Source organism: Crinia signifera, chromosome 5 (assembly GCF_055691185.1).
Source record: "Crinia signifera chromosome 5, ASM5569118v1, whole genome shotgun sequence".
Lineage (NCBI taxonomy): Eukaryota > Metazoa > Chordata > Amphibia > Anura > Myobatrachidae > Crinia > Crinia signifera.
Window position 1 is genome coordinate 194,202,668 of NC_139221.1, and position 26,671 is coordinate 194,229,338.

Consider the following 26,671-nt stretch of genomic DNA (forward strand, 5'->3'; position numbering starts at 1 on the left):
TAGTCTAAGTGCCATTTTTAAATATCCAAGATGGCCACGGCAAGAAGGTCCCGATTAAGGGGGGGGGGGGGGGGCAGGGGGTCAGTACCCTACACTAGGGGCCCCCTGTGGTTAGCATGTATTTTTTAAAATAAAAATATTATTATTATTTTTTTGGCTAAAGGTTTTGTGCATGGGAGTGGGGTAGTCCTGCAGCTTCATCTATCTGCCAATGTGACAATGATTAATGGTGCTGAACATCGGGAGCCAAGGCACACTGACTGCACAAGTGTGCAGTGCATTACTGTGAGTTGACAAAGTTCCATGACACTTTGCACAAGAGGGCAGAGGCTATGGGTTTTGTTTGGTTTGCTCTGATTGGTGAAGCTCATCACATGCTACTCAGGCCCATGGAGGACAGCAGCAGCCTCGTCATGGGTGGGTTTTTAATTAGAGGCAGCGCGGAGTCTGTGAGGTCTCCTTCAGTCCTACAGAGGGACAAACACAGGCTTTTCATGTGGTATGTGTAGGCGCGGAAGATGAAGTCTGGTAACATGGTACAGGGTACCAGACTGCCCCCCCCCCTCCAGGACTTACCTGACCAGGCTTAAGCCTGGTGCTGTCTTCGATGGCCGTGGGCATCGAGCTGATTGTGTGTAAAAAAAATAGAATCAACTATTGTTTTTAACTGTGGAACTATGAGTCCCAGCAAGCCTACCCTGCAAGCTGGGACTTGGAGAACCACAAGTCCTAGCCTGCGGGGCATTAAAGGGCCCTGCGGGGCATTAAGAGCTATATATATATATATATATATATATATATATATATATGGGGTGTCCAAGGGCTTATGGCAGGGCTCCTGGGAATAAGGCAGCACTCACGGGTTTTGGTTTTAAATCAGCATTGTATTTTCAGTCATATGTCAACGTTTCAAGGTCCCACCGGACCTTTTCATCAGGACGTGCGAATGTGCATAAAGTGCTGTGCAATTTTGCCAGTCATATTTCTTTGTTTTCTCGATATATCGACGATATATTCCTGCTTTGGCAGGGGGAGGTAGAACGGTTTTAAGAAATTATGTTATGCATTAATAATGCCCATTCACCAGTCAAATTTACCAGCAAAAGCAGCAGGGTACAAGTCGACTTTCTAGATGTGTGTGTTTCTTTAAAAAATAATACCCTTAATACATCAATCTTTTATAAACCAACGGACAAACACGCTGCTACAATTTGGTAGTCAGCATCCCCCTTCTTTAAAACGTGGATTACCATATTCACAAATGCTACGGGCGGCTAGAATAAAAAGTGACCTCACTACATTATTTCCAGAATTGGAGGTAATCAAAAACAAATTTCTAGTCCGTGGTTTTAACACTAAAGATTTGATGGAAAGCCAACATAAGGTCTTACTTTTAAATAGACAAAATTTATTGAAACCTAAAATCACAGTCCAGAATGAAGACAAATTTACATGGGTGACCACATATGACAGCTCAAGCTCAGTCATTCCAAAAGCTACTCGAGCGATCTGGCCGATTATATCGACAGACTCCAAACTACCTGGTCTCCAGAGAAAAAGACCAATGACGGCATATCGCCGTAACCGCAACCTGCGGGATTATTTAGTACATGCGGATATAACTAAATACCAATCCCCTCTTACTAAGTATAAAAAACCAGGTTGCTATCGTTGTCCCTCCTGCACCACCTGCAGTTATTTATTGACTGGTGACTGATTCTGCCACCCTCATTCGGGTAAAAAGTATAAAATCAATCATGTTTTATCATGTAATACCCAATATGTCATATGTATGATTATCTGCCCTTGTGGTAAACATTATGTTGGGATGTCCACACGCACCTTTAAAGAACGGATGGGTCTCCATCGGTCGGCCATCAATGCCGCATTGATGGGTAAACCGATGGAGCAGCCTGTAGCAGCCCATTTCAGAGAAGCTGGTCACCAATTGTCAAGCTTACAATATAAAATTATTGATCATATCCCCCCTTATCTAGAGGTGGTGATCAAGCCAACCTCTTATTAAAACGTGAATCATTTTGGATTCATACGTTACAAACTGTGTCCCCAAATGGTCTCAACAAACGTATTTCATGGAACAGCATTATGCATTAAATAAATAACATTGACTGTGTATGCACTAAATGTCTTTCATAATGTTGGCAATATATGTTGTGGTAGACCTGCATTGATAGCCTTTTAATTTTAGGTTACAGCCGGAGCCGCGTTGCTATGGTTGCAGTGACGCTAGATTACAGCCTTATGAATATTCAACAGTGGATGACGTCACTCGGGAGCGACTATGACGCCCCAGTGAAGCGTGCCACCCTTCAACCTGGCTCCGACTGCATGTCTCTTACGGTGGGGGATTTAAGGTGAGCTATTTTATGTTTGTATTACTTGATGTTCTGACAACGGGGACTGACGTTCTCAGAAACGTTAAATAAAATTCTGCAATTCTTCAAGTCTGTGGTGCCACCTCAGTGCTTTATTCTAAAGCTCTCTTGGACATATATGCAATTTGTTTGGGCTGAGCACACGGTACACTATATCTGTTTGTGGCGTGCCGGACCGACAAGACTTTATATATATATATATATATATATATATATATATATATATATAACAACGGGAAGCAGCGGCACTCGGATATAATAAATGACACCAACGCAGGCAAAACTTGTCAAACGTTTTCGATGTATTTACATCGTCATCAGGACAACCAAATAACAGTGAAAACATACCTTATATCTACCCTCCACCAAGTGTGCAGACACCCACCGAGTGCCGCCGCTTCCCGTTGTTGTATACTCACCTCCTATACAGGGGTGTTTCTTGGAAGGCACCGGAGCCAGTACTGCATTTTGAGGTGTGCTGCCTATCACAGTTACTTGTATTTATTCCATGGGTGTTCCGCAGGACACCATGGTCTTTGGGCTACAGCACCCTATCTGTTTACAGACTTGAGCTAACTGAGATACGTATCATCAGCCCTTCACTGGCCTTGGGGATTTTCACGGGTGTACACTGCACGGTGGATTTTACAACTGGCTTGATCTTTGGATTTCCTTTCTCCTGCATAAGGAGAGGATGACCGAGAACAGCGAGGGCTTGCAGGCCGCTGGTACAACATCGGAGAATTTGTCACTCCTAACCCAAGGTGTCTCCCTTACGTTTTCAGCATCGGAGGCTGATTCGATTCTTTTCGACCAACAATTTCAAGACGATTTGGAAACATTACCCCTTGAATTATCTATACAGGGACTGGGTAAAATTAAGACAAAAGGAGGTAGATTATCTATATCACGGCATTACCCTAAGTGATTACTATAAAGCAAAGCGAATCCCTCGTGGTTTCCGAGTCCGGAATTCACCAACAATCGGACGTAACAATTCTTCCTTTTGTAAGCGCTGGATCGCTGTGCTGAATAAGTGCAGCTACGATCTACTACTGCTCGTGATAGAAGAGTCGTCGAGAGAACTGACCATTGCTAAAGAGAGAATTGCGTCATTTGAACACACACATCTCAAAGTCTTTAAGGACGACAAGTCTGAGGACTGGGAAGGAAAACTCAAAAACCAAATAGCTAATTACAAGCGTGATCTAATACAGTTTAAAAATGAGAAACTCAACAAAGTAAACGGTGATTACGAGAATAATCGCGTTTACCAGTGGGCTAATAACGAGGGACCACAACGGAACACTAGATTCCGACCCCGCAATTATAGACAGTTGTGGCAATCTGACTCTTCGCAAGATCAAGGGTCCAACAGTGATTCAGAACAGTCCACAAGGGGGTCAAACAGGCGCAAGCAAATCCCTTTAGGCGGGGGACCGCGCCATGGCCGAAGCGCAATAGGCAAAGGACCCGACGAGGGGGACAGAGGCAGAGGGAACACAGGTGGAAAAGGACGCGGCAGAGTGGGTCACCCTCCACTGCATCCCATGACCTGATATTCAATTTATCACACCATCCTCTGACACCGATGGAGGAACAGGTCCTTGGACGAGGCCTGTCATTTGTTCCCACTGTACCACTCAACGACATGCAGTGGTCAATTGAAAAATACAAACTCAATCGCCAATTAAAACTCCATGAGTTCTTCAATGGAACCAAAGCCACACAACCTACTGTATCCGAGCCTACCTTACCTTCCAATCTACAAAAATTACAGAAGCGGTCGAGATTTGATCCCGTTTCTAATAATGCTTTGATCAAAACCTTTAACCGGCTCTTGAATCACAAGGTCAGTGATGTCGACACCACAGTTCGACACAACCTCAGCAAGGAAGAATCTACAGCCCTAAAAGCCCTATCAGAGTACAATGACATAGTTATCCGCCCTGCGGATAAGGACGGGGCTATAGTCATTCAAGACTTATCCGACTATACCACCGAACTACAACGTCAACTGGCCGACACAAGTGTCTACAGAGTCCTTAGTGCTGATCCTACACTTGTATTCAACAAACAACTCCAAGAGAAACTCACATTGGCCGTCAACAACAAAGTGATCAGCAAGAACCTTGGAACAGCCCTTTATACTGAAACACCAACTGTACCTCTATTGTATTCTTTGCCTAAGATACATAAAACCCTGAACAAACCGCCCGGTAGACCAATCATTTTGGCACGAGGGGGGATTTTCCATAAAGTATCCACCTATCTCGATTCTGTGTTGCAACCATGCATCATCAACCATCCCCGCCACCTGTTGGATAGAACCATGTTCTTGAACAGGTTACGTGACATCAATGAGATACCTGCCGACACATTGCTTTGCAGCATGGACATCTCTAGCCTGTACACCATCATACCCAATTCCGAAGGGATGGCTGCTGTATGCCGGCTGATTGTTAACAATCCCTATTATACAGGTCCTTTAACAATCCCTATTATACAGGTCCTGAGGCAGACTTTGTTATTGATCTTCTTGAAATGGAGCTCACGTGCAACTACTTTATATTTGATGGCAAGTTCTACATTCAGACATCTGGCTGTGCGATGGGGTCATCCGTGGCCCCATCGTACGCCAATGCGTAGTAGTACGTTTATTTATAAGGCGCAGCAAAGTGTCCAGAGCGCCGTACATAGCAAACAAAAAACAAATGACATGGTAACGTACAGGGTGTGTTGAAAAATACAGTATAAATAGGGGTATAGCTGGTAGAAATAAAATCAGCATCAGTTCAGAAGTAGGTGTCAAAATTGTTGAGGAGACTGAGGATGAAGTAGAGGAAGGGAAGAACAGGACAGGAGGACAGGTGAGGTAAAGAGGTAGGGTGAGTACGTGAGGAAGGAGGACCCTACTCATAAGAGTTAACATACTAAAAATAGGTGGGTGGACAAAAGAAAAACAAGAGGATAAGTAGGAACGGAGGGGAACGGAGGCAGGATAGGAGGATCAAAAGAGGTTAGGAGGAGGGATAGGCTAGTCGAAAAAAGTGGGTTTTGAGGGAGCGCTTGAAGGAGGTAAGGGAATCAGAAAGCCTGATGGGTGGCGGGAGGTTGTTCCAGTGCAGGGGGGCAGTGCAAGAGAAGTCTTGGACACGGGAGTGGGTGATTAGGTGAGAGGTCAGTCGGCGGTCAGCGATGGAGCGAAGAGGACGGGAGGGAGTGTGGATAGAGATCAGTGAAGAGAGATAAGGAGCGGTTGAGGAGGAGAGAGCCTTGTAGGTGGTGGTGAGGAGTTTAAAGAGAACTTGGAAAGGAATGGCGAGCCAGTGAAGAGATAGACAGAGGGGGGAGGCGGAGCTAGAGCGGCGGGAGAGGAAGATGAGCCTAGCAGCAGCGTTAAGAATGGTTTGGAGAGGTGCGAAGTGGGTGAGAGGTAGCCCAGAGAGAAGGATGTTGCAGTAGTCAAGGCGGGAGATGACAAGAGAGTGAATGAGAATTTTGGTCGCGTCAGTGGAGAGGAATGGTCTGATGCGTGAGATGTTGCGTAGGTGAAAGCGGCAAGACTGTGAGAGAGCACGAATGTGGGGGGTGAAAGAGAGGGAGGAGTCAATGATGAAACCGAGGCAGCGTGTTTGGTCGGTGGAGGTGATCTCGGTTTCACCAATGCTGATGGAGATAGTGGGAGAAGAGGGGATGTTCGGGGGATGGAAGATTAGAAGTTCAGTTTTAGCCATGTTTAGTTTCAGGAAGCGTTGGTTCATCCAGGCTGAGATGGCCGTGAGGCATTCGGAGACCTTGGACAGGAGTGATGGGGATAGCTCGGGGGAGGAGAGATAGATTAGGGTATCATCAGCATAAAGGTGGTAATGAAAACCATAGGAGCTGATGAGGGTGCCCAGAGAGGTGGTGTAGAGGGAGAAGAGGAGAGGGCCAAGGACTGACCCTTGGGGAACAGCGACTGGCTGCGGGGTAGTAGGAGAGGAGGAGCTCGGAGTGTAGACGGAGAAGGAGCGATCGGAGAGGTATGAGGTGAACCAGGAGAAGACCATGCCAGTGATGCCAGAGGAGCGGAGGGTGTTGAGCAGGAGAAGGTGGTCAACAGTGTCAAAGACTGCCGACAGATCAAGCTGGATGAGGATAGAGAAGAGGCCTTTGGATTTAGCCGATAGTAAATCGTTAGTGACTTTGGTCAGGGCAGTTTCAGTGGAATGTAAAGGGCGGAACCCGGATTGGAGGGGGTCTAGAATGGAGTTAGCAGTAAGGTGGCTTAGGCGACGATTATAGGTCAGACGTTCTAGGAGCTTGGAGGCAAAAGGGAGGAGGGAGATGGGCCTGTAGTTGGATGGAGAGTTGGGGTCCAGATTTGTTTTTTTGAGAATTGGGGAGACAAGAGCGTGTTTGAAGGAGGAAGGGAAGATCCCAGAGGATAGGGAAAGATTAAAGAATTGAGCCAGGTGAGAGCAGACTGACGGACTGAGACGACGGATAATATTGGAGGGGATAGGATCGAGCGGGCAAATGGAGGGAGAAGCGGATTGAAGGATAGAGTGGACTTCAGCGTATATGTATGTTGTAGAGGAGGATCTTTGGTTGAGTGATATGTCTTTTGCATCTAACATTGTGTGTTACCAACGTTACATCGATGCTGTATTCATAATGTGGCGTGGTAATGCCACCTCGCTTGAACAGTACAGTAACTCCCACAACTCCACGGGACATCCCGTAGAGCTGACGTACAATATTAATGATGCGAGTGTCAATTATCTTGATGTCTGTGTTAAATTGGTTGATGGTAGGATTGTTACAGAATTATTTTGCAAAGAGACAGATCGCAATACGTTATTGCATGCAGGGAGTTTTCATCCACCCAAACTCAAATTCTCGTTGCCCTACTCCCAATTCTTGAGAGCCATTAGGATCTGTTCAGACCAGACTACCGCTATTGCACATATCGACAGGATGTCGACTAATTTTGTTGACAGGGGATATCCACTGGATCTATTGGCTAGGGCCAAAACCAAAGCGCTTCGCGCTTCCCGTATTGAAACCCTTGTATCCAGGCCCAAAAAGAAACTCACCAAGGTTTTACCACTACAACTTCAATAGTGGTGAAATTGGCACCATCACCCGTGAGCTCTGGCCTATCCTAGGGACTGACCCCGACCTTAATCTCAATGAGTCCCGCATTATGTCATGCTATAGTAGGGGTAAAAATATCAGAGATTATGTTATGCGCAGCGATATCACTGGTATGAGAGCTGCCAGCTTTGAACAAACCTCCTCCTTCCTGCATCTTAGAAAGGGATGCTTCTGTTGTCTTAACTGTGCTGTTTGCGGAGCTCTCACTGTTGGCAAGGACTTTCCCCATCCACATACGGGTCGCAGGTACGAGATAAGGCATAGGGTGACATGTACAACCCGGTACATTGTCTACCTTATCACTTGTCCCTGCGGACTCTGTTATGTGGGAAAGACCGAGCGCACTTTGAGAGAACGGATGGCAGCGCACAAGACTTCGATACGGGCAGCGTATTCTAGTGGCCACAGCGACCAACCTGTCGCGAGGCATTATCTGCATAACAAGCACAGCATCACACAACTCAAATACATGATCATTGATCATGAGCCCATGACAGCAAGGAGAGGTGACAGGGCACTGTGCCTTCTCCAAAGAGAGGCAAGGTGGATCCATAGGTTAGGGACACTCTCGCCCAAGGACTTTAATGAATCTGCAGGATTGCATTGTTTTCTGTAGGAGCTTATAGTACAGGGTTGCGTATCTTCGCATAGTTGGCTCCGTTTATATTCACCAGCGGCTCTGTAGCTTGTTCGCTGTTCTTTATGTCATTCTTCATAGCGTGTTAGCGTATGAACCATTAGGTATCTACTGCTATCTGTTTATTTGCAATCGCCACGCATTGTAACTTTGTTTTACTTTGTTTATGTTTTGGGATTTTAGGCTACCACAGTAACCTGCGGGGCGTGATGACGTCACTGATGGGCGCATCAGCTTCAGCGCGGCGGACTGTGGGTGTCTGCACACTTAGTGGAGGGTAGATATAAGGTATGTTTTCACTGTTATTTGGTTGTCCTGATGACGATGTAAATACATCGAAAACGTTTGACAAGTTTTGCCTGCGTTGGTGTCATTTATTATATCCGAGTGCCGCCGCTTCCCATTGTTGTATACTCACCTCCTATACAGGGGTGTTTCTTGGAAAGAGAGAGAGAGAGAGAGACCAAATGTAAAAAACAAAACACTTTATTTTAAAAGTTCACATTCCACTTCTCCATAAAAAGATAGCGATTGCTACTCGGTGAATCATGGCTAAAAAAACCTTCAAATGTATTCGCCATGTGGTCATTGAATAGGGTGATTCACCGTTTTAGTCAAAAATTCGCCAAACAGCACAAATTCGCCATAAAAAATGGCAAATCAGGCTCATTGAATACCGCCCATAGTTACAATGAATGTACACTTACCTAAATAGATCTGAGGACACCCGTGTCAGCGCATGCACCCCCCCCCCCGGCGTGCTCCACAGTGGCGCGGCAGCTGTGATGTCATCCGACACCGCCCGCTCCCTCCGTCTGTGTTGGTTGCCATGGGGACGCGGCAACGCTGAAAACAAATAAACAAAGTAGACAAGGCATGTTAAAAAAATGCCAAAAGAAAACCATCACCTCCACGTGCAACCCCAGGAGCAAACTGAGAAACATGTAGGAGAAAGAGAGCTCAGGAGAGAGGTCATAGAAAACGTAGCAAACATAATATTTCACGTAGGATGCACAGCACCGCAATCCAATAGGAGACTTCAAAGGCATACAGAGAGACATATTGAATGCAAAGCATATAGATCAATAACTGACAGCCAAATGGTAAGGAAAAAAGGCACCCTGTCATGGTAAGGTGGAAAGTATAACATGGGGGATCACAGGAAGCAACTTAATGAAAGATATTCATTTAACCCATGAGGGTGCATGGTGTTCAGATTAAAAATCCATCTTGCTTCCAATTGAAGCAATTGGACCACCACGTATGCTGGCAGTAGCTTGGTCGATCATCTTGTACTTGAGTGTGGGAAGAGGGTGTTTATGGTCACGAAAATGTCGGGCGACTGGTTAATCCGAAGCAGCCCCTTCTAATGCTGCTTTAATTGACGACCTGTGGGCCGCCATTCGCTCCTTAAACGTCCTGGTCGTCTTTCCCACATAAAGTAGCCTGCAAGGGCATTTGATGATATATACAATAAAATCCACATCTCCAAATCATCTCCAAAAAGTGTGCAGAAGCTCTGACGACGGAGTTCCCCATCACCCCGCTATTATACACCTTGCCCAAACTACACAAAAACCCGTTAGATCCCCCCGGTCGACCGATTATTTCGGCCCGGGGGTCTCTTTACTATACGATCTCAGAATATCTTGACTCCTACCTCCAGCCAATTGTACAGGAACAAAGTACTTTCCTTAAGACACAACGGACCTACTTGTTAAACTACAATATTTACAAAACTTACCTGAAGAGTTTCTGTTCTGCACATTAGACATTGTGAGTCTATATACCAACATCCAGCATGCCGCAGGGGTAGCAGCCACGAGATCCCTTATAACGGACAATCCTCTTTTTAAGGGCCCAGCGATAGAATTCTATCTAAAGTTACTCGAACTTCCGCTGACACGGAATTATTGTTACTTCGATGGCACCTACTACCTGCAGCGTCGGGGCTGCGCGATGGGCAGTTGCGTAGCCCCGACGTATGCGAACGCATTCATGTTTGCGATGGAGGAGAAACTCATATTATCTCAGCCGGCAGCAGCACAGTCGATTATCTTCTGCACAAGATATATCGATGATATTCTGATAATATGGACGGGAACCTTGGATGCACTTGAAGCTTGTCTCCAACTTGCCAACAGTGGAGGTCCTCACATTAAATTTACTTCCACTATTGATCCAGTCACAATAAGCTATCTGGATGTACAAATCACACGCTGTTGGAGTGTAATCGGTACTTCTGTGTACCAAAAAACAACCGATAGGAACACCCTACTGGATGCAAGTAGTCATCACCCCCTAGCATCCAAACGAGGTCTCCCGTTCTCGCAGCTGTTAAGAGTGAGACGTATCTGCAGCAATGAGGAGATAACTAACATATAAATGGATCAAATGGTCTCCAAATTTGAGCAGAGAGGATATAGTTCTAGTGTCTTGGCCCAAGCCAGGGCAAAGGCACTGGCAATCCCAAGAGAGAACATCTTAAAGAGTACCCCCAAGAAAGTTCTTAAAGATACCTTGCCATTCATCAACACTCACTCCACAACCAGTTCTTCAACGATGAGTGTTTTGAAAAGATTCTGGCCGATGGTTAATAAAGATCCGGATTTGCCGGCTCTCAAAAACATGAGGGTGATGCCCTGTTACAAAAGGGGCAGAAACATACGTGACCATGTGGTCAAAACAGATTTAACCAATCTGGGCAAGGTAGTCAGAAGTCACTTCTTAACTAGAAAGCCAGGCAACTACAGGTGTACAGGTTGTGTAACCTGTGGTTACCTGGAACCGGGAGACTCTTTTGTACATCCTCATTCTGGACAGCGCTATAAAATCAAACATGTTTTCACATGCTCAATTCGGTATATTGTATATATCATTAAATGCCCTTGCGGGCTACTTTATGTGGGAAAAACGACCAGGACGTTTAAGGAGCAAATGGCGGCCCACAGGTCGTCAATTAAAGCAGCATTAGAAGGGGCTGCTTCGGATCAACCAGTCGCCCGACATTTTCGTGACCATAAACACCCTCTTCCCACACTCAAGTACAAGATGATCGACCAAGCTACTGCCAGCATACGTGGTGGGGACAGAGGAAAGCAATTGCTTCAATTGGAAGCAAGATGGATTTTTAATCTGAACACCATGCACCCTCATGGGTTAAATGAATATCTTTCATTAAGTTGCTTCCTGTGATCCCCCATGTTATACTTTCCACCTTACCATGACAGGGTGCCTTTTTTCCTTACCATTTGGCTGTCAGTTATTGATCTATATGGTTTGCATTCAATATGTTTCTCTGTATGCCTTTGAAGTCTCCTATTGGATTGAGGTGCTGTGCATCCTACGTGAAATATTATGTTTGCTATGACCTCTCTCCTGAGCTCTCTTTCTCCTACATGTTTCTCAGTTTGCTCCTGGGGTTGCACGTGGAGGTGATGGTTTTCTTTTGGCATTTTTTTAACATTCCTTGTCTACTTTGTTTATTTCTTTTCAGCGTTGCCGCGTCCCCATGGCAACCAACACAGACGGAGGGAGCGGGCGGTGTCGGATGACATCACAGCTGCCGCGCCGCTGTGGAGCACGCCGGGGGGGTGGTGCACTCGCTGACACGGGTGTCCTCAGATCTATTTAGGTAAGTGTACATTCATTGTAACTTTGTCTTTGAAAACGAAATAAAATTTTTGAAACATCAGCACCTTATATACTGCTGTGGTCTGCAGTCTCTTTTACCTTATTGAGAAGTCCCGTGAGTCCCGTCCCGGGTACCGCTGGTACCGAGGCTTCTGTTTATCCGTGGGGATTTGGAAAGGCACCTGGGCAGCTGTGCATTGCAAAGTGGAGTGCCGGATATCTGGGCTATATATATATATATATATATATATATATATAAATATTTTTATATATATATATATATATATATATATATATATATATATATATATATATAGCATGCAGGTGAATGAGGCCGGCACTCCGCTGGTGGCCAAGGGATACTTGCCCCGGTGCCCTCCAAGGTATAGGATACCAAAATACATGCTATCCTGTTCTTGATGAAAGTCTTAGCCGACTGAAACGTCAATAAGGAACCCACGGTTTGGACTCCCATTCTTTTCATACCAGGACCCTCGAGTGCCGCCCTACCAGCCCACGTATATATATATATATATATATATATATATATATATATAGCATGCAGGTGAATGAGGCCGGCACTCCGCTGGTGGCCAAGGGATACTTGCCCCGGTGCCCTCCAAGGTATAGGATACCAAAATACATGCTATCCTGTTCTTGATGAAAGTCTTAGCCGACTGAAACGTCGATAAGGAACCCACGGTTTGGACTCCCATTCTTTTCATACCAGGACCCTCGAGTGCCGCCCTACCAGCCCACGTATATATATATATATATATATATATATATATATATATATATATGTGTGTGTGTTTGTCTTTTTCTATATTGTGTGTGATTTTTTTTAAGTGTGTGTAATTATTATTATTTGCTTGAAAACGGTTGATTAAAACAGAAACGTTGCCCCCAGACTTCAGTGTCTGTGTTTGTGATTTATTCTAAAGTCCTACGAGTGCCGCTGCTAACTTTGGTTATATGGTGTGTGTGCACACTCTAACTGGCACCGAGGCATTACAGACAGTTAACCGTGAGGAGTGCCGATCTACAAAAGTACTATATATATATATATATATATATATATATATATGTGTGTGTGTGTGTGTGTGTGTTTGTCTTTTTCTATATTGTGTGTGATTTTGTTTAAGTGTGTGTACAGTAATTATTATTATTTGTTTAATTGAGATATTAGGATGTGCTCAATATATTGTCCTTAGTGGCATTGACTCATATTTCAAAAGTCCAGACAAGTGCTTGTATAGAGAGTGCTTTATTTGTTATTGTTTATATTCTATTACCGTGGTAACAGCCATGTGTATGACTAGTGCATCACTCCCTTTTACACGAGAACCTTTCTTTCTTCCCCCCCATAACGAGTCCTCCATGTGGATCCAAAACTGGTGAATCAGCGCAAAATATTTTGCATTTAATATTAAGTACTGTAGGTACATATTGAAGCCAACATTTAGTAAATTGTATTTGCTAGATTGCACTGAACAATTTGATATGCTATATCTGTACATCTGTTTGGGAATGAGTCTGAATCTGTATACAAAGTGCTACGATGCAGGAAGCGCAGCTTTTTCTCATTTCAAGTTCAGTTTTCCATCATCTCTGACTTTGTATGTGCTTAAAACTAATTCTGCATTTCTCCCATGAGTAGGAGACATTGCGTCCTCTATGATGGAACAGGAAAAATGTTGGGTGGTGGGCCACAGCAGTTTGTTTTGACATGCTGAATACATTCATCATTACCAACAGACAGGTAATCGGCGGATCCAGATGATAACTGCTTAATGTATACCCAGCTTAAAGTATCACACAAAACTATATCTTTATCTAGGCAGGTTTGCTCTTCTTTACAATAAAAATGTGAATGTTCATGATTTGGATGTTGTAGGTCTCATCTTAGATTGGGCAGTAAAGACTATTCTACTGTAAGTATTAAGGTGGTCATTTCTCGCAGCACTGTATGGTAATTCAATCCCCCTTAAACCGGGGCTGCAGAATCGCATACAACACATCGCATGTGGTCCATCTGCATGCAATGTATCGCATAGGTCCCCGTTCCCCTCCCCTAGGAGGGGGACCGGCATGTCAAACATGTGTTTCTGTAGGGTTTTCTTTTTTTTTGTCTATGTTGAAGTAGGTATACCACGGCCCCTCACTGTGCTCGGCACACTATTATATTCTTTCTCCAGGTAAAGTGTGAAAAAGGCTGTTTTGGGGCTAAAATTGTTTGAAAACTCATGTTGTTAAATGTCGGCATTTTGACTATGTTGGTCAATTGAACATGTCCACATAGTGAATGTCAGTATATTGACCTTGTTGGTATTTTGTCTGTTGGTCAGTGGGTATCAGTATAATAATCCTGGGTAAATGTCTTTAAATTGACTGCTACCTGTGCACAGTATAGATTTAACCTTATAATAGCAAACTTGGAGTCACCAAGATTGGAATGTTTTTCAGCGTCAATTGTAATGTATGTTACATGTAATTATGGTACATTTAGGGTTTCAGACCCTACCAACAGATGAATGTTGTAGTGCGTGAGCTCTCACAAGAACCATTGGTTTTATACAATAACAACTATACAAATTGAAGTGCAAACATAAGCTGTTTATTTTTATTACTTAGTCATTGCCATGGTTCTTTGCTGTTTGCTCAGAATCACTGAAATGAGTGCAATAGTAACTTGAAACAAGAGAGAAAATGAGCTAATAAACAGGTTACCTATAAATACCAAATCTATTAAACAGCAAAGCAAAGAGTGTATACAGTAGCTCTCTGGAGCAAAGAAAAAATATGTTAGTGTCTTATCTGTGTTACTTATCGTTAAGGTGCCAATCAAATACATTCAGTCCAGTATTCAGCAAGGCGAAAATCAGTGTATTCTGAATTCTTAATACTGTCATCCTTCATTAAACAGAAAGGCTTATCAACAAGCTGAATCCCGTTATGGGAATGCAAAGTATCCGGTGGATTTATAAAAGCATAGAAAACATGCACATCTCATAAAATAAAACCACTTTTCTACAGAAGCAAAAAGCTTTTTTATTTTAGTGGTAAAACCTAGGAAAAATATTGCATCTCTTGCCAAAAAAGCATTTCTGAAAACTCCGGTATATTACATAAGGCTTTTCCAGCGAAAATCACACTTTAACCACAGTGTAAGCTATACATAAAAAAGACCTTATGTTGTAATAGTGCAATATTTATTTTGTTTATCTAAAAGTCAAATAAAAAAATATTAAATGTATGAAAATTCAGCTGCATTACGTGGCATTTGGCTGGGTAAAAAACCCATCAGTGTGTTTTTTTGGCAGACCACAGGTGCTGAATCCTGCACATCTTCAGCCCAAGGAGGTGAATCCAAAGGCTCACGCTTTATGTTCTGCACAATACTGTGAGCTTTGTACTCACATTGAAGCTTGTAAGATTGGTCTCCCTGATTCTTGTCATCTACTGAAGTTGCTGCGTAGAGAGGACTATTTAAACAATCTGCCCCCTGGTGGTTCAGCATGCTTTCTATATAGGCACACTTCTGTGGGTAAAATTGAGCTGGTTCTTTGTTATACACCCCTTTAAAAGGCCGACTTGTGTTTATGTGGTTGATGTGTGCAGTTGGAACAAAACAATGTCCTCTGTGAGGTGAGTGCATATGGTGCTTTGGTTTCAGACATGAACTTTGTTCACTGAGATCGGATTCTGTCTTAAGGTGCAGTCCTTCAGGAAAGTCCAGCAAAGTTCTTTTCAGTACATTACTTTCCCCCATCCAGCTATGAGCATGTGATTCGGGGTAAAGGTCAGACCTGCCCTCAGAATCAGAGTCATTTTCAATTTTGATAGGAATATTTAAAGGCATCCCTGAGTTATAGAGTATATCTGGAGTTCCAAATGCATTTTCCATTTTTATGTTGTCTGTAGAGTAGGAGTCTACAGTATGCTGCTGCAAGCCATGATATGCCTGGAAATGCTCACTACTTCCACGATAGGGACGGTCTGCCATGTGCACCACAGAATGGCTTTGGTCCATGCTGTAAAATGGCCTGCCTGTCCTACTGGAGAAAGAACCTATGAACTGGTGACCTGACCTAGATCCAGCTGAATTTTTTACTGTCCATCCGCTATTGGTATTACAGTGATTTTGCATGCTAGAAAAATGCTTAGAAAGAATGCTTTCCTCTTGAAGAAAAGAGTCACTCTTTGTTGGATGAAACTTTATTTTCAAATCTTCTCTTTCATGTTTTGCCCATGTAAGATGCTGTTTGAGTAGTGCTGGTGGTTCACTGGAACTATTGCCAAGAAGGACGTCTCTGCTTCCCTTTATGCCAAGGATATTATTCTGTTTCTTGACCAGAGACTCATCATCCCTGAAAGGCAAATATATTTAAACAATGTAAGATTTTGCCTATAATATGACCAATTCTTACATTATATTTCAATAAATGTACAGTAAAACATAGGCATTTATCCCTACATTGTAAACTCGTATGAGCAAGGCCTTCTCATTCTAATTATGCTACTTACTGTAATTATGTAACTACTGAATTGAAATGCTGTCCGTATAGTCTGTTCTCATGTATTACCTTGTACAGCGCTATGAAACCCTTATGGCACATTAAAGATAATGAAGATAAATTCTACACAGAACATGTTAAATATCTGTATATTTAGATGCAGTAATATGAATGAAAGCTACCATTCTGTAGTTTTAACAAACATAAAAATGAAGGGAGAAAATTGCAGGGTATTAGAATTTAAAAATGTAAAGAATTTTTTTTGTTTTTACATACAAGCGTTTCATTGTATTTTTATTTTAATCCCATTTAAAGCTACAATTTAGAAGTATACAAAAAAGTCCAAAGCACTTTAAAAGTCCAGTTTTTCAAAATAAAAAAGGAAGATTTGGCTCTCAATTATACAAAACAGTAGGCACATTTTTTAAATTGTTATTCTTTCAAATTACTTTATGTGGGTATTCAATCTGTAAGGAATTTTGCACTTTTCGGTCGAATTTACATTCAACCTATCCAATTCAAGTGCCGATTTTTCAACTGTCATAAAAACCGGCACGGTCGGAATACACATGGATTGGCGAATTGGTCACGATCCATGTGTTTAGTTGGTGGAGAAGTTGACCGAAACTTAACAATGCCCAGGGAGAAGAAAAATAAGGATCACATGGCCTAACTTAGACTTGATCGCAAAGTACTTGTTTTCTCAAATGTTGCACTGCAGGTGGGGTAAATCTCTTCTTTTAAACCAAATCAAACAATCATCAGATCAGGGTCAGGTATTAATTATGGGGGATTTTAATTTACCTGATATTGATTGGAAAAACAAAACATGTAAAACAGCAAGAAGCAGTGGGTTCCTAAGCTTACTTAAAGACCAGTTTATCACACAAACAGTAGAAGCTCCAACTCGTAATAAGGCATTATTGGATTTGGTATTAACAAATAACATAGATTTAATTTCAAACACAAAGGTTATTGAACACCTAGGGAACAGTGACCACAATATGGTTTCACTGGAAATCAACTTCAGTAAATTTCATCATAAAGGATCGACAAAAATACTAAACTTCAGAAAAGCTAACTTCGAATTATTCAGAGAAACCCTAAAAAGAATTGTGTGGGAAACAGTTTTTGAGGGGATAAATGCTGAGGAAATGTGAGATACTCTAAAAAATGTACTTGAATCATTAACTATTAAATACATTCCTAAAGTAACAAAGGGTAAATTCAATTAAAAAAAGCTACCATGGTTGGACAAAAAAGTTAGGTCAGCAATCAACAATAAAACAAGAGCATTTCAATTCTATAAAAATAACTTAAATGAGGAGGCGTTCACCAAATACAAAGAATCAAACACAATTTGCAAAGGGGCAATCAAAGTAGCTAAAAGGGATTATGAAGTTAAACTAACCCCAAGAAGTTTTTCAAATACATAAATAGTAAACGTATAATCAGGGCTGGCGCTTTTGGCAACCTTTATTACAAGCCCAAGCGGATGTGATGAAACAGGCAGTGGAGGATATAAAAGGACAGATAAAGCAGATCTCAGATCGAGTACAGGATACAGAACAGAGAATGGGAGAGATATTCCAGGATAATGACATTTTGAAGAAACAAGTAGCAGAAATGCAGAAAACACAACATCAGTTGCTGACCAAAATGGATGAAATGGAAAACAGAGCAAGAAGAAATAACTTAAGAATAGGGGGCCTTCCAGAATCCATAAAGGGTCCAGCACTTAATCATTTCCTGCGAAGTACACTACCCACCCTGTTAAACATCCAGACTAGCTGCTCAGATCTGATAATCGAAAGAGCACACAGACTGGGTAAACCCAAAGAAGGAAATCTGGAGGAAATACGTCCAAGAGTAGTTATCTTCAGGTGTCTAAACTTCCTGCATAAGGAAGCAATATGGACGGCATCCAGAAAAATCAGAGAATTAAAATGGGAGGAAAAACGCATTTTGATCTTTCAGGACTACTCCATAGAAGTACTAAGGGCAAGAAGAGACTTTAGCCCTATTTGTACAATGCTGGTCAAGGAGAAAAAAAAATTTGCGTTGCTGTATCCAGCGAGATTGAGACTTTTTGAGAATAATACATACAAAGACTTTTCTGATCCCGAGGCTGCGCAAAGATATATAGAGCAACAGCGCAATCCATTAGATCAGGCACACCCCGTGAATTGAGTTAATGAGAAAAAAAAAAAAAAAAAAAAAAAGGGGGGGGGGGGTTTACAGTGCTAAAGCATAGAAATAAAGTGTTTAAATAAGGAGAAAATATAATGGAGAGGGAGGGTTGGGAGCTCTAACTCCAAGGAGGGGAGGGGGAGGGGAGAGACGGGGATTGCGGAGAAAAATCTGCAAAGAACAACTTTCCCTGGGTCTCCCCCCTCTGAATCTCCAAGGAAGTCTACAAAGAAAATGTATTTAAGGGGTAGGAATACCTTCGGACCCAGAGTGGGCACCGTGGTCTTTTCTCCCCTTTTTCTTTTGTTAATGTTATATGTAGGTGTGGATCCTCCCTGGATATTGTATATGTGTACAACAGGGAAGGTCAAGAAATATGTATGGAGCAGGATGTTTGGACCCCTCAATATAAAAATGCCCCCTGAGGATTTTGGTGGAAGAAAAATCCCCCTGTACTCGAGCATGGTAAACAAAATAAAGCACCCTAGGTTTTGAGCATGCCAGACCTTAAAATAGCAACTTGGAATGTGGGAGGTATAAACTCCCCGATAAAAAGGAAAAAGGTTATGGTATATTTGAATAAATTGCGTATAGATCTAGCTTTTATTCAGGAAACTCACCTTATACCAAAGGAGATAGTGAAATTAAATATGATGGGAAGAAAAGTGATCGCCTCATCAACATATAACTCAAAGGCAAGAGGCATAGCTATTATTATAGCCTCACATTTACAATATGAGATAAACAAAATTGTGTCAGATAAAGAGGGGAGATACGTAATAGTAGATCTGTTTATAAATAAGGCAAGATACATACTGGCAAATGTGTATGCCCCCAACGTATATAGGAAGGAATTCTTCCTTAAACTATTAGATCTACTGAGACCGTCCTCTTCATGCAGGCTATTGGTCGGCGGGGACTTTAATTTGGTGACCTCTAGATATCTGGATAGGAGTTCAGACTTAGCAGCACGTCCAAGACACCCAAAATGTGGCCTAAGATGGATTTGTGAACAACTGAAACTAGCTGATATATGGAGAGCCCGCCATCCGACGGAAAAAGAATATACCTGCTACTCGGGGGTTCACAAATCTTTCTCGCGGATCGACTATTTGTTGCTTTCAGAATCAGTGCAGACCAGAGTTATAGATGCTCAAATTGAGCCAATTACTGTATCTGATCACGCCTTGGTATAGGCAAAAATTACCTTACAACAAGATAGAGGTAGCTTTAGACAATGGAGATTTCCGACATACCTGGCGAGTTCGAGAGTATTTAAAAAAAAGATTGGAGAACTGAAGGTATCGGCATATGCTGACGACCTTCTGTTATATTTCACAAACCCACAAAAAGCATTCCCGAGCCTTCTGGCGTTATTGAGGGAATTTGAAAGTATATCGGGATTCATGGTGAATAAAGCAAAAACGGAGGCATTGGCACTCCAGAGAGAGGCAAGAATGGGGTGGACATATGATTTTCCATTCCGGTGGGCGGACCATTATATTACATATCTAGGGCTGACTTTAACGGCAAACCCAGCAGGACTATATCAGGCGAATTATACACCCGTAATTAAAAAAATAATAACAGATTTTCGGACGTGGCGGTCCCTACCACTATCTTATATTGGAAGATGTCAGCTGGTAAAGATGATATCTTTCCCTCGATTATTATACGTCATACAGACACTACCCTTGTTAACTAAAGATTCTGACATTCAGATATTAAATAAAGAGATAAGCAGATTCATATGGGAAGGGAAAAAGCCCCGAATCTCAATGTATAAACTAACCCAACAAACTTCACTGGGGGGTATGAATTTACCATGTATAAAGAGTTACACAGTAGCAGCAAATTTTAGATATGCAATAGACTGGATATATGCAACCGAAAATTATGTAAACCTAGCCATAGACCAGGCCTCCTGCCCCGATATACCATTAACAAGTTTGCTACATATGAAGCCGTCAAAATACCCACTAAAGGCAGCAAGTAACCCGATGCTAGTAGCAACATGCAAAGCATGGAGGCTAGCTCATGCTAGATTAGGAATGTCTTCGCATAATACGCTATTCCAATCACTACTGTATAACACCGAAACAGGCTCGCCAACCCTCCAAGATAATAAACTGATCAAAAACTATGATAAAGCAGGAATGAGATTGTTACACCACGCTATGAATGAAAATTGTACAGCTATACTGCCACATCAATTGTTATGTGAAAAATATGTCGATGTATCGATCCCCAGGTTCGTATACTTTCAATTAAGAAGCTACGTCCAGAGTACTATAAAAAAAATACCAGTACCTGAAACTGGGAAAAATCTAAGTAACCTGATAAGGAGCACGAGAAATAGATTAATTACGACCTCATCGATATATCGACATATCAAAAAACAAATAACTCTGGAGGGGGACAATACGGTGTTTTCGAAATGGTCAAGAGACCTCCCGGGTACAACACCTCAAATAATTTTAAAGGCTTTTACGCGATTGAATAAAACATTGATTTCTGCAACATATGCAGAGATGCAGTACAAAATGCTGCACCGTGCATACTATACGCCAAAAAGAAGGTGGCAGATGGGTTTAACATCAGACTCAGCGTGCTTCAAATGCAAGACGGTTGAGGCAGACCTAATGCATTGCATGTGGCAATGTATAGAGGTCAACACATTTAGGCAGACAATTGGAAGCCACATATGGAACAGATACGGGATCAACATAACACCCACTCCAGAATGGGCCTTGTGGGACATAAATATACAGACAAGGGAAAGGAATCTATCCCAAGGGAAAAAAATATTCTTAGCAAAAATAGCGGCCGCAGCCCGGAAGACAATTCTATCACAGTGGGTGTCAAATAACACATTAAGTATTGCCTTATTAGAACCTCGTATTTCGTATCTGTTCCATATGGATTGGCTTGAAATGTCATTAAACAAAGAAAAGAAAGTGGAGAAATTCTACTCCATTTGGTCACCATATATAAAAAATCTTACTGTAATAACAAGAGATTCCCTAAGACAGGCAATAAAAACAACTACCTGGTATAACCTAGAAACAATACGGTTGGGTAGGAACCCATTTTAAATTGAGAAGAAAAAGCGTAGCCAGGATACTACGGTAGAGGCTCCTGGATAAAAACAGCTAATAAACGAAAGAGGGGAGGTAAAATACACAGGACAATTATGATGATAGATGAGGAGGACGTAAGATAATGCCTGTATAATATGTCGAAATGATTACATTATCATGTATCAATTTTATGCATCACTGTATGTATAATTTTATATTTTTCATTGGAAGAAAAAATTAATAAAGTGTTTAAAAAAAAAAAAAAAAGATTGGAAGCTAGTTGGGTGGAGTTTGAAAAGAACAATAAACAAAATGAAGGAGAAAACCCACAAAATTACTGGCAAACAGCTAAAGCAGTAATAAGAGGGAACCTAATTGCATACGAAGCTCAAAGTAAAAAAAATAAAACTGTGACATACAACATAGCCCAACAAAAACTAACGGATACTTACCAGGCATTTAAAAAGAAGGCTAATTTTCACACCAAAACGGAGTATACTCTGGCAAAACAACAATTTGAAGATATATTGCAAACAGTAGGAGATAGGTATACATTTCAAAAAGAATATAGGTACCACAAAATGGGGAATCGGTCAGGCCGTATACTCTCAAATTTGCTCAGAATAGCATATCCATCTAACACGATTCCAAATCTTAATAAAAAGGACGGAACAAAAACCTCGGACAGTAAACAAATAGTAGAAACGTTGAGGGAGTACTATGAGCAAATATATAAAGAGGCAAACGTAAATGAAGAGATAAAAAGCAGATTTTGGGATAAAATTAATCTACCAAAAATCCCCCAAGAGATAGCAACAACAATCGGGATACCAATAACAACTACGGAAGTAAAAAAAGTGATAATAGCACTGAAATCAAATAAAGCCCCAGGCCCAGATGGGTATACAGGCGAGTTTTACAAGATACTACTCCCGTATATTTTGGAGCCCCTCACAAAAGTCCTTAATAGTATTATAACTACCCACCAAATTCCACAATATTTCAATGCAGCATTAATTCGGGTGATACCAAAAAAGGACAGAGATCCAATATACCCAGAATCATACCGCCCAATATCCCTCTTAAACGTGGATTATAAAATTTTGACTAAAATACTAGCAGGAAGAATAGAAACAATAATCCCAGACCTAATAAACGAAGATCAAACAGGTTTTATAAGGGGAAGGCACTCCACCTGTAACATCAGGAAAATAATAGCCGCAATCCAAGAAATCGAACAAACAGGGAGAGATACATCTAATCTTTTAATGGGGATTGATGCTGAAAAGGCGTTTGATCTATTGTCATGGGATCACCTGAGGGAAACCTTAAGGAGATTTGGGTTCCCAGAACAATTTAGGGAAATATTACGAGCTCTGTACAACGGGGCAACGTCACAGGTTTTGGGAAATGGGTGTCTATCAGATCATATTAAGATAGAGAGGGGAACCAGGCAAGGCTGCCCGATATCCCCCTTATTATTCGCGCTCGCTATAGAGCCATTAGCTATTGCAATAAGAGAAAGAGTAGACATCCAGGGGATATGCATAGGAAAAAAGGAACTAAAGGCCTCTCTATTTGCGGATGATCTACTTCTCTTTATCTCTAATCCTGAGATCTCTGTCCCCAATATAATCCAGACGTTAGACCAATTTGAACAGTTTGCTGGATATAAAGTGAATCATAATAATTTAGAGATCTTGATACTTAATGATAAGTCACCAACACACAACCTTTCACATAAATTTAAAAGATTTCGCTATCTAACATCCCCCATGAAATATCTGGGAATAAAATTTACCTCAAAGATAAGTGATTTATATAGATATAACTACAACCCTATAGTTAAACAAATAAAGAGACAGCTAACAGAATGGGTAAACCTGCCGCTATCTTTGTTAGGGCGTGCAGCAGTTTTGAAGAGTGTAATATTCCCTAAATTACTATACCCAATACAGATGCTCCCCATAAAGATGACAGGAGGAGACATCGCAGCGTGTAATAAATCATTTACAAGATTCTTGTGGCAGGGGAAAAGGCCAAGAATAGCCTTATCTAAACTACAGTTACAACGTAGAGAAGGAGGCTTGGCGATCCCCAATTTGGATAAATACACGCTGGCTGTCTCCTTCAGATATATAGTGGATTGGGTGCACAGGAGATCGCTATATACAAATTTGGATATAGAGGAATCCCTAGTAACCCCATATTCGCTGAGCGCACTATTGCACACCCCAAAAAAATTGATGCCCATAAAGATGAAAACAAATGTACTATTCATGCCCACTTATCTTTCCTGGATAAGAGTTCACAAAACTTTACAATCCTCACACACGTCATCTAAATATATAACAATTTGTGGTAACCCCATGTTCACCCCAGCACTAGAAAATGCACTATTCAAACACTGGCACCTTCAGGGGATTATGGAGATCAAGGACATTTTTGACCCAGGGGGAGGGATAATGACATATAGCACACTTATAGATAAATTTAAATTAGAGAAGACACAATTTTATATGTACCTCCAACTAAGGCACTTTATTCAGAATTTCACTCCTCACATTAATATTAGTGATGAAGCAAATAGAATAACAAAACTATTGAAAACAAGCAGAGTGAGCCCATATAAGATAAAACTGGGATTTAATGCCAATAGAGGAGCATAAAATATGGACAACACTCTGTTCAGCCTGGTCAAGAGACCAAATAGAAGAAACTTACTTACTAAATGCACTAGCACATATGGAAAAAGTTATGAAAAAATTGCCTTCGGCAATGCTTCAAGAAGTACACTTTCGCACCATACACAGAGCATACATAGCACAGGGACAAAGAAAGCACATGGTTCAAGAGGAAAAGGGGGTATGTCCTAAGTGCAGGGCATAAAACGCACTTTTCAAACATAATTTTTGAGTGCTCTAAAATCCAACGTTTTTGGTATAAAGTCATAAACTTTATAAATAAGACATTTGGAATTAAAGTAACTAAGAACATCAAAGCTATGATATTTGCAGATATCTCCAAGTGGGACCTCAAACAAGAACAAAAGGGACTATCCCCTATATTAACAATAATAGTTACAATTACAAAAATAGAGATTTTGAATAATTGTATTTCAAAGAAAACACCAAGGATAGAAAATGTAAAGATCCTTCTGGAAAAAACAATGCATTTTGAGAAACAGGGAGCATTAGTGGACCTTGAAGGAGGAGGAGGGAAGAGGTTCCACAAAAAATGGAGATACTACATAGAAACGTTGGATCAACAAGTACGACAACAGATTGAGACAGCATTGGAGGGAGGTAATAGAACATAATATAAGAGGGGATATAGAAAAGAACAGCTGGGGGAAAAACTCTGATAGAGGCAGACAAGGGATGAAAGGAAGTGACAAGGGTGCTAAATAATGTTTTGGGGTAAGATATGTAAGAATGTATGAATGTTATATGTTGTATTGTAATATTATTGTGTCTTTTTATATGAGAAAAAATACAATAAAAGTTTATTTAAAAAAAAAAAAAATCAGGGCTGGCGCTACCCACTCAGCAGAGGATGCAAAGCAGGTAGGCGCAGGGCAGGAGAGGCGCCCTCCCTGCTGTACATCCTCTGCTGTCCTCTGTGCCTGCCAGCTGCTGCTGCGCTTGTCACACTTCATCACAGGCAGCAGCACCGGAGGCACAGAGATCCCTCCTGGCTCATTATCAGCTGGTCATCGGCAGGGGCCGAAAGGGGGCGGAGCTACACTGACGAAGGGGGCGTGGCTACACGGAACAGAAGGGGCAGAGCTACAAGGGAGCAAGACTGACTGAAGACACCAGGAAACAGGAGAGGATGAGCTGCCACCATTGTAAAGTGTGAGTGTACTAATATCGGCAACTGATGTGGGCACGTGTGTAGGCAGCGCTACTAATGTCAGCAACTGGTGTGGGCACATGTGTAGGCAGCACTACTAATGTCGGCAACTGGTGTGGGCACATGTGTAGGCAGCGCTACTAATGTCGGCAACTTGTGTGGGCACATGTGTAGGCAGCGCTGCTAACGTCGGCAACAGGTGTGGGCACACATATAGGCAATGCTATTAACGTCGGCAACTGGTGTGGGCACGTGTATAGGCAGCGCTACTAACGTCGGCAACTGGTATAGGCACGTGTATAGGCAGAGCTACTAATGTAGGCAACTTTTGTGGGCACGTCTATATGCAGCGCTACTGATGTCGGCAACTGGTGTGGGCACGTGTGTAGGCAGCGGTACTATTGTCGGCAACTGGTGTGAGCACGTGTGTAGACAGCACTACTAATATAGGCAACTGGTGTGGGCACATGTGTAGGCAGCACTACGAATGTCAGCAACTGGTGTGGGCACGTGTATAGGCAGCACTACTAATGTCGGCAACTGGTGTGGGCACGTGTAGAGGCAGCACTACTAATGTCAGCAACTGGTGTGGGCACGTGTAGAGGCAGCACTACTAATGTCGGCAACTGGTGTAGGCACGTGTAGAGGCAGCACTACTAATGTCGGCAACTGGTGTGGGCACGTGTAGAGGCATCGCTACTAATGTCGGCAACTGGTGTAGGAATGTGTATAGGCAGCACTACTAATGTCGGCAACTGGTGTGGGCACGTGTATAGGTAGTGCTATTAATGTTGGCAACTGGTGTGGGCATATGGTTACGCAGTGCTACTACAGTCGGCAACTGGTGTGAGCACATGTATAGGCAGCGCTACTAATGTCGGCAACTGGTTTGGGCACGTGTATAGGCAGCGCTACTAATGTCAGCAACTGGTGTGGGCATATGGTTACACAGTGCTACTACTGTCGGCAACTGGTGTGGGCACTACTTGTAAGCAGAGCAACTACTTTTCGCAACTGGTGTGGGTGTTATGAATAAGCAATGCTACAAATGTGGGCATATGCAGGAGTACTCGGGGCATTATGTGTAGCATAATGTGTGTCAATGTCATATGGGCATTATAGTGCATGGCATATTATGTAAGGGGAATTACAGTGTGTGGCATTATGTGTAATAGACATTATGGTGTTCTGTATATTGTTAGACGTTGATTACTCAAGGTA

At 42.1% G+C, this 26,671-nt stretch overlaps 2 protein-coding genes and 1 long non-coding RNA gene across 4 annotated transcripts in view; 1 reads left to right on the forward strand and 2 right to left on the reverse strand.

Annotated features, from left to right (window-relative positions):
- EXOC3 (exocyst complex component 3) overlaps window positions 1–8,907 on the reverse strand; it is a 75,543-nt gene extending 66,636 nt beyond the window's left edge. The window contains exon 1 of the mRNA XM_083188384.1: window positions 8,898–8,907. The gene's annotated coding sequence lies outside the window, so the exon portion shown is untranslated. The remainder of the gene's footprint in view (window positions 1–8,897) is intronic.
- The window catches only part of LOC146080755 (uncharacterized), a 35,998-nt gene extending 18,364 nt beyond the window's left edge, over window positions 1–17,634 (forward strand). Inside the window, exons 3-4 of the long non-coding RNA XR_014474971.1 lie at window positions 2,210–2,375; window positions 13,469–17,634. This is a non-coding gene — a long non-coding RNA (uncharacterized LOC146080755). The remainder of the gene's footprint in view (window positions 1–2,209; window positions 2,376–13,468) is intronic.
- AHRR (aryl hydrocarbon receptor repressor) overlaps window positions 14,416–26,671 on the reverse strand; it is a 564,251-nt gene continuing 551,995 nt past the window's right edge. For both annotated transcript variants that reach the window (XM_083188386.1, XM_083188385.1), the window contains exon 11: window positions 14,416–16,178. In XM_083188386.1, coding sequence (XP_083044512.1) covers window positions 15,056–16,178 — 1,123 coding nt within the window. In that variant the 3' untranslated portion in view covers window positions 14,416–15,055. The remainder of the gene's footprint in view (window positions 16,179–26,671) is intronic.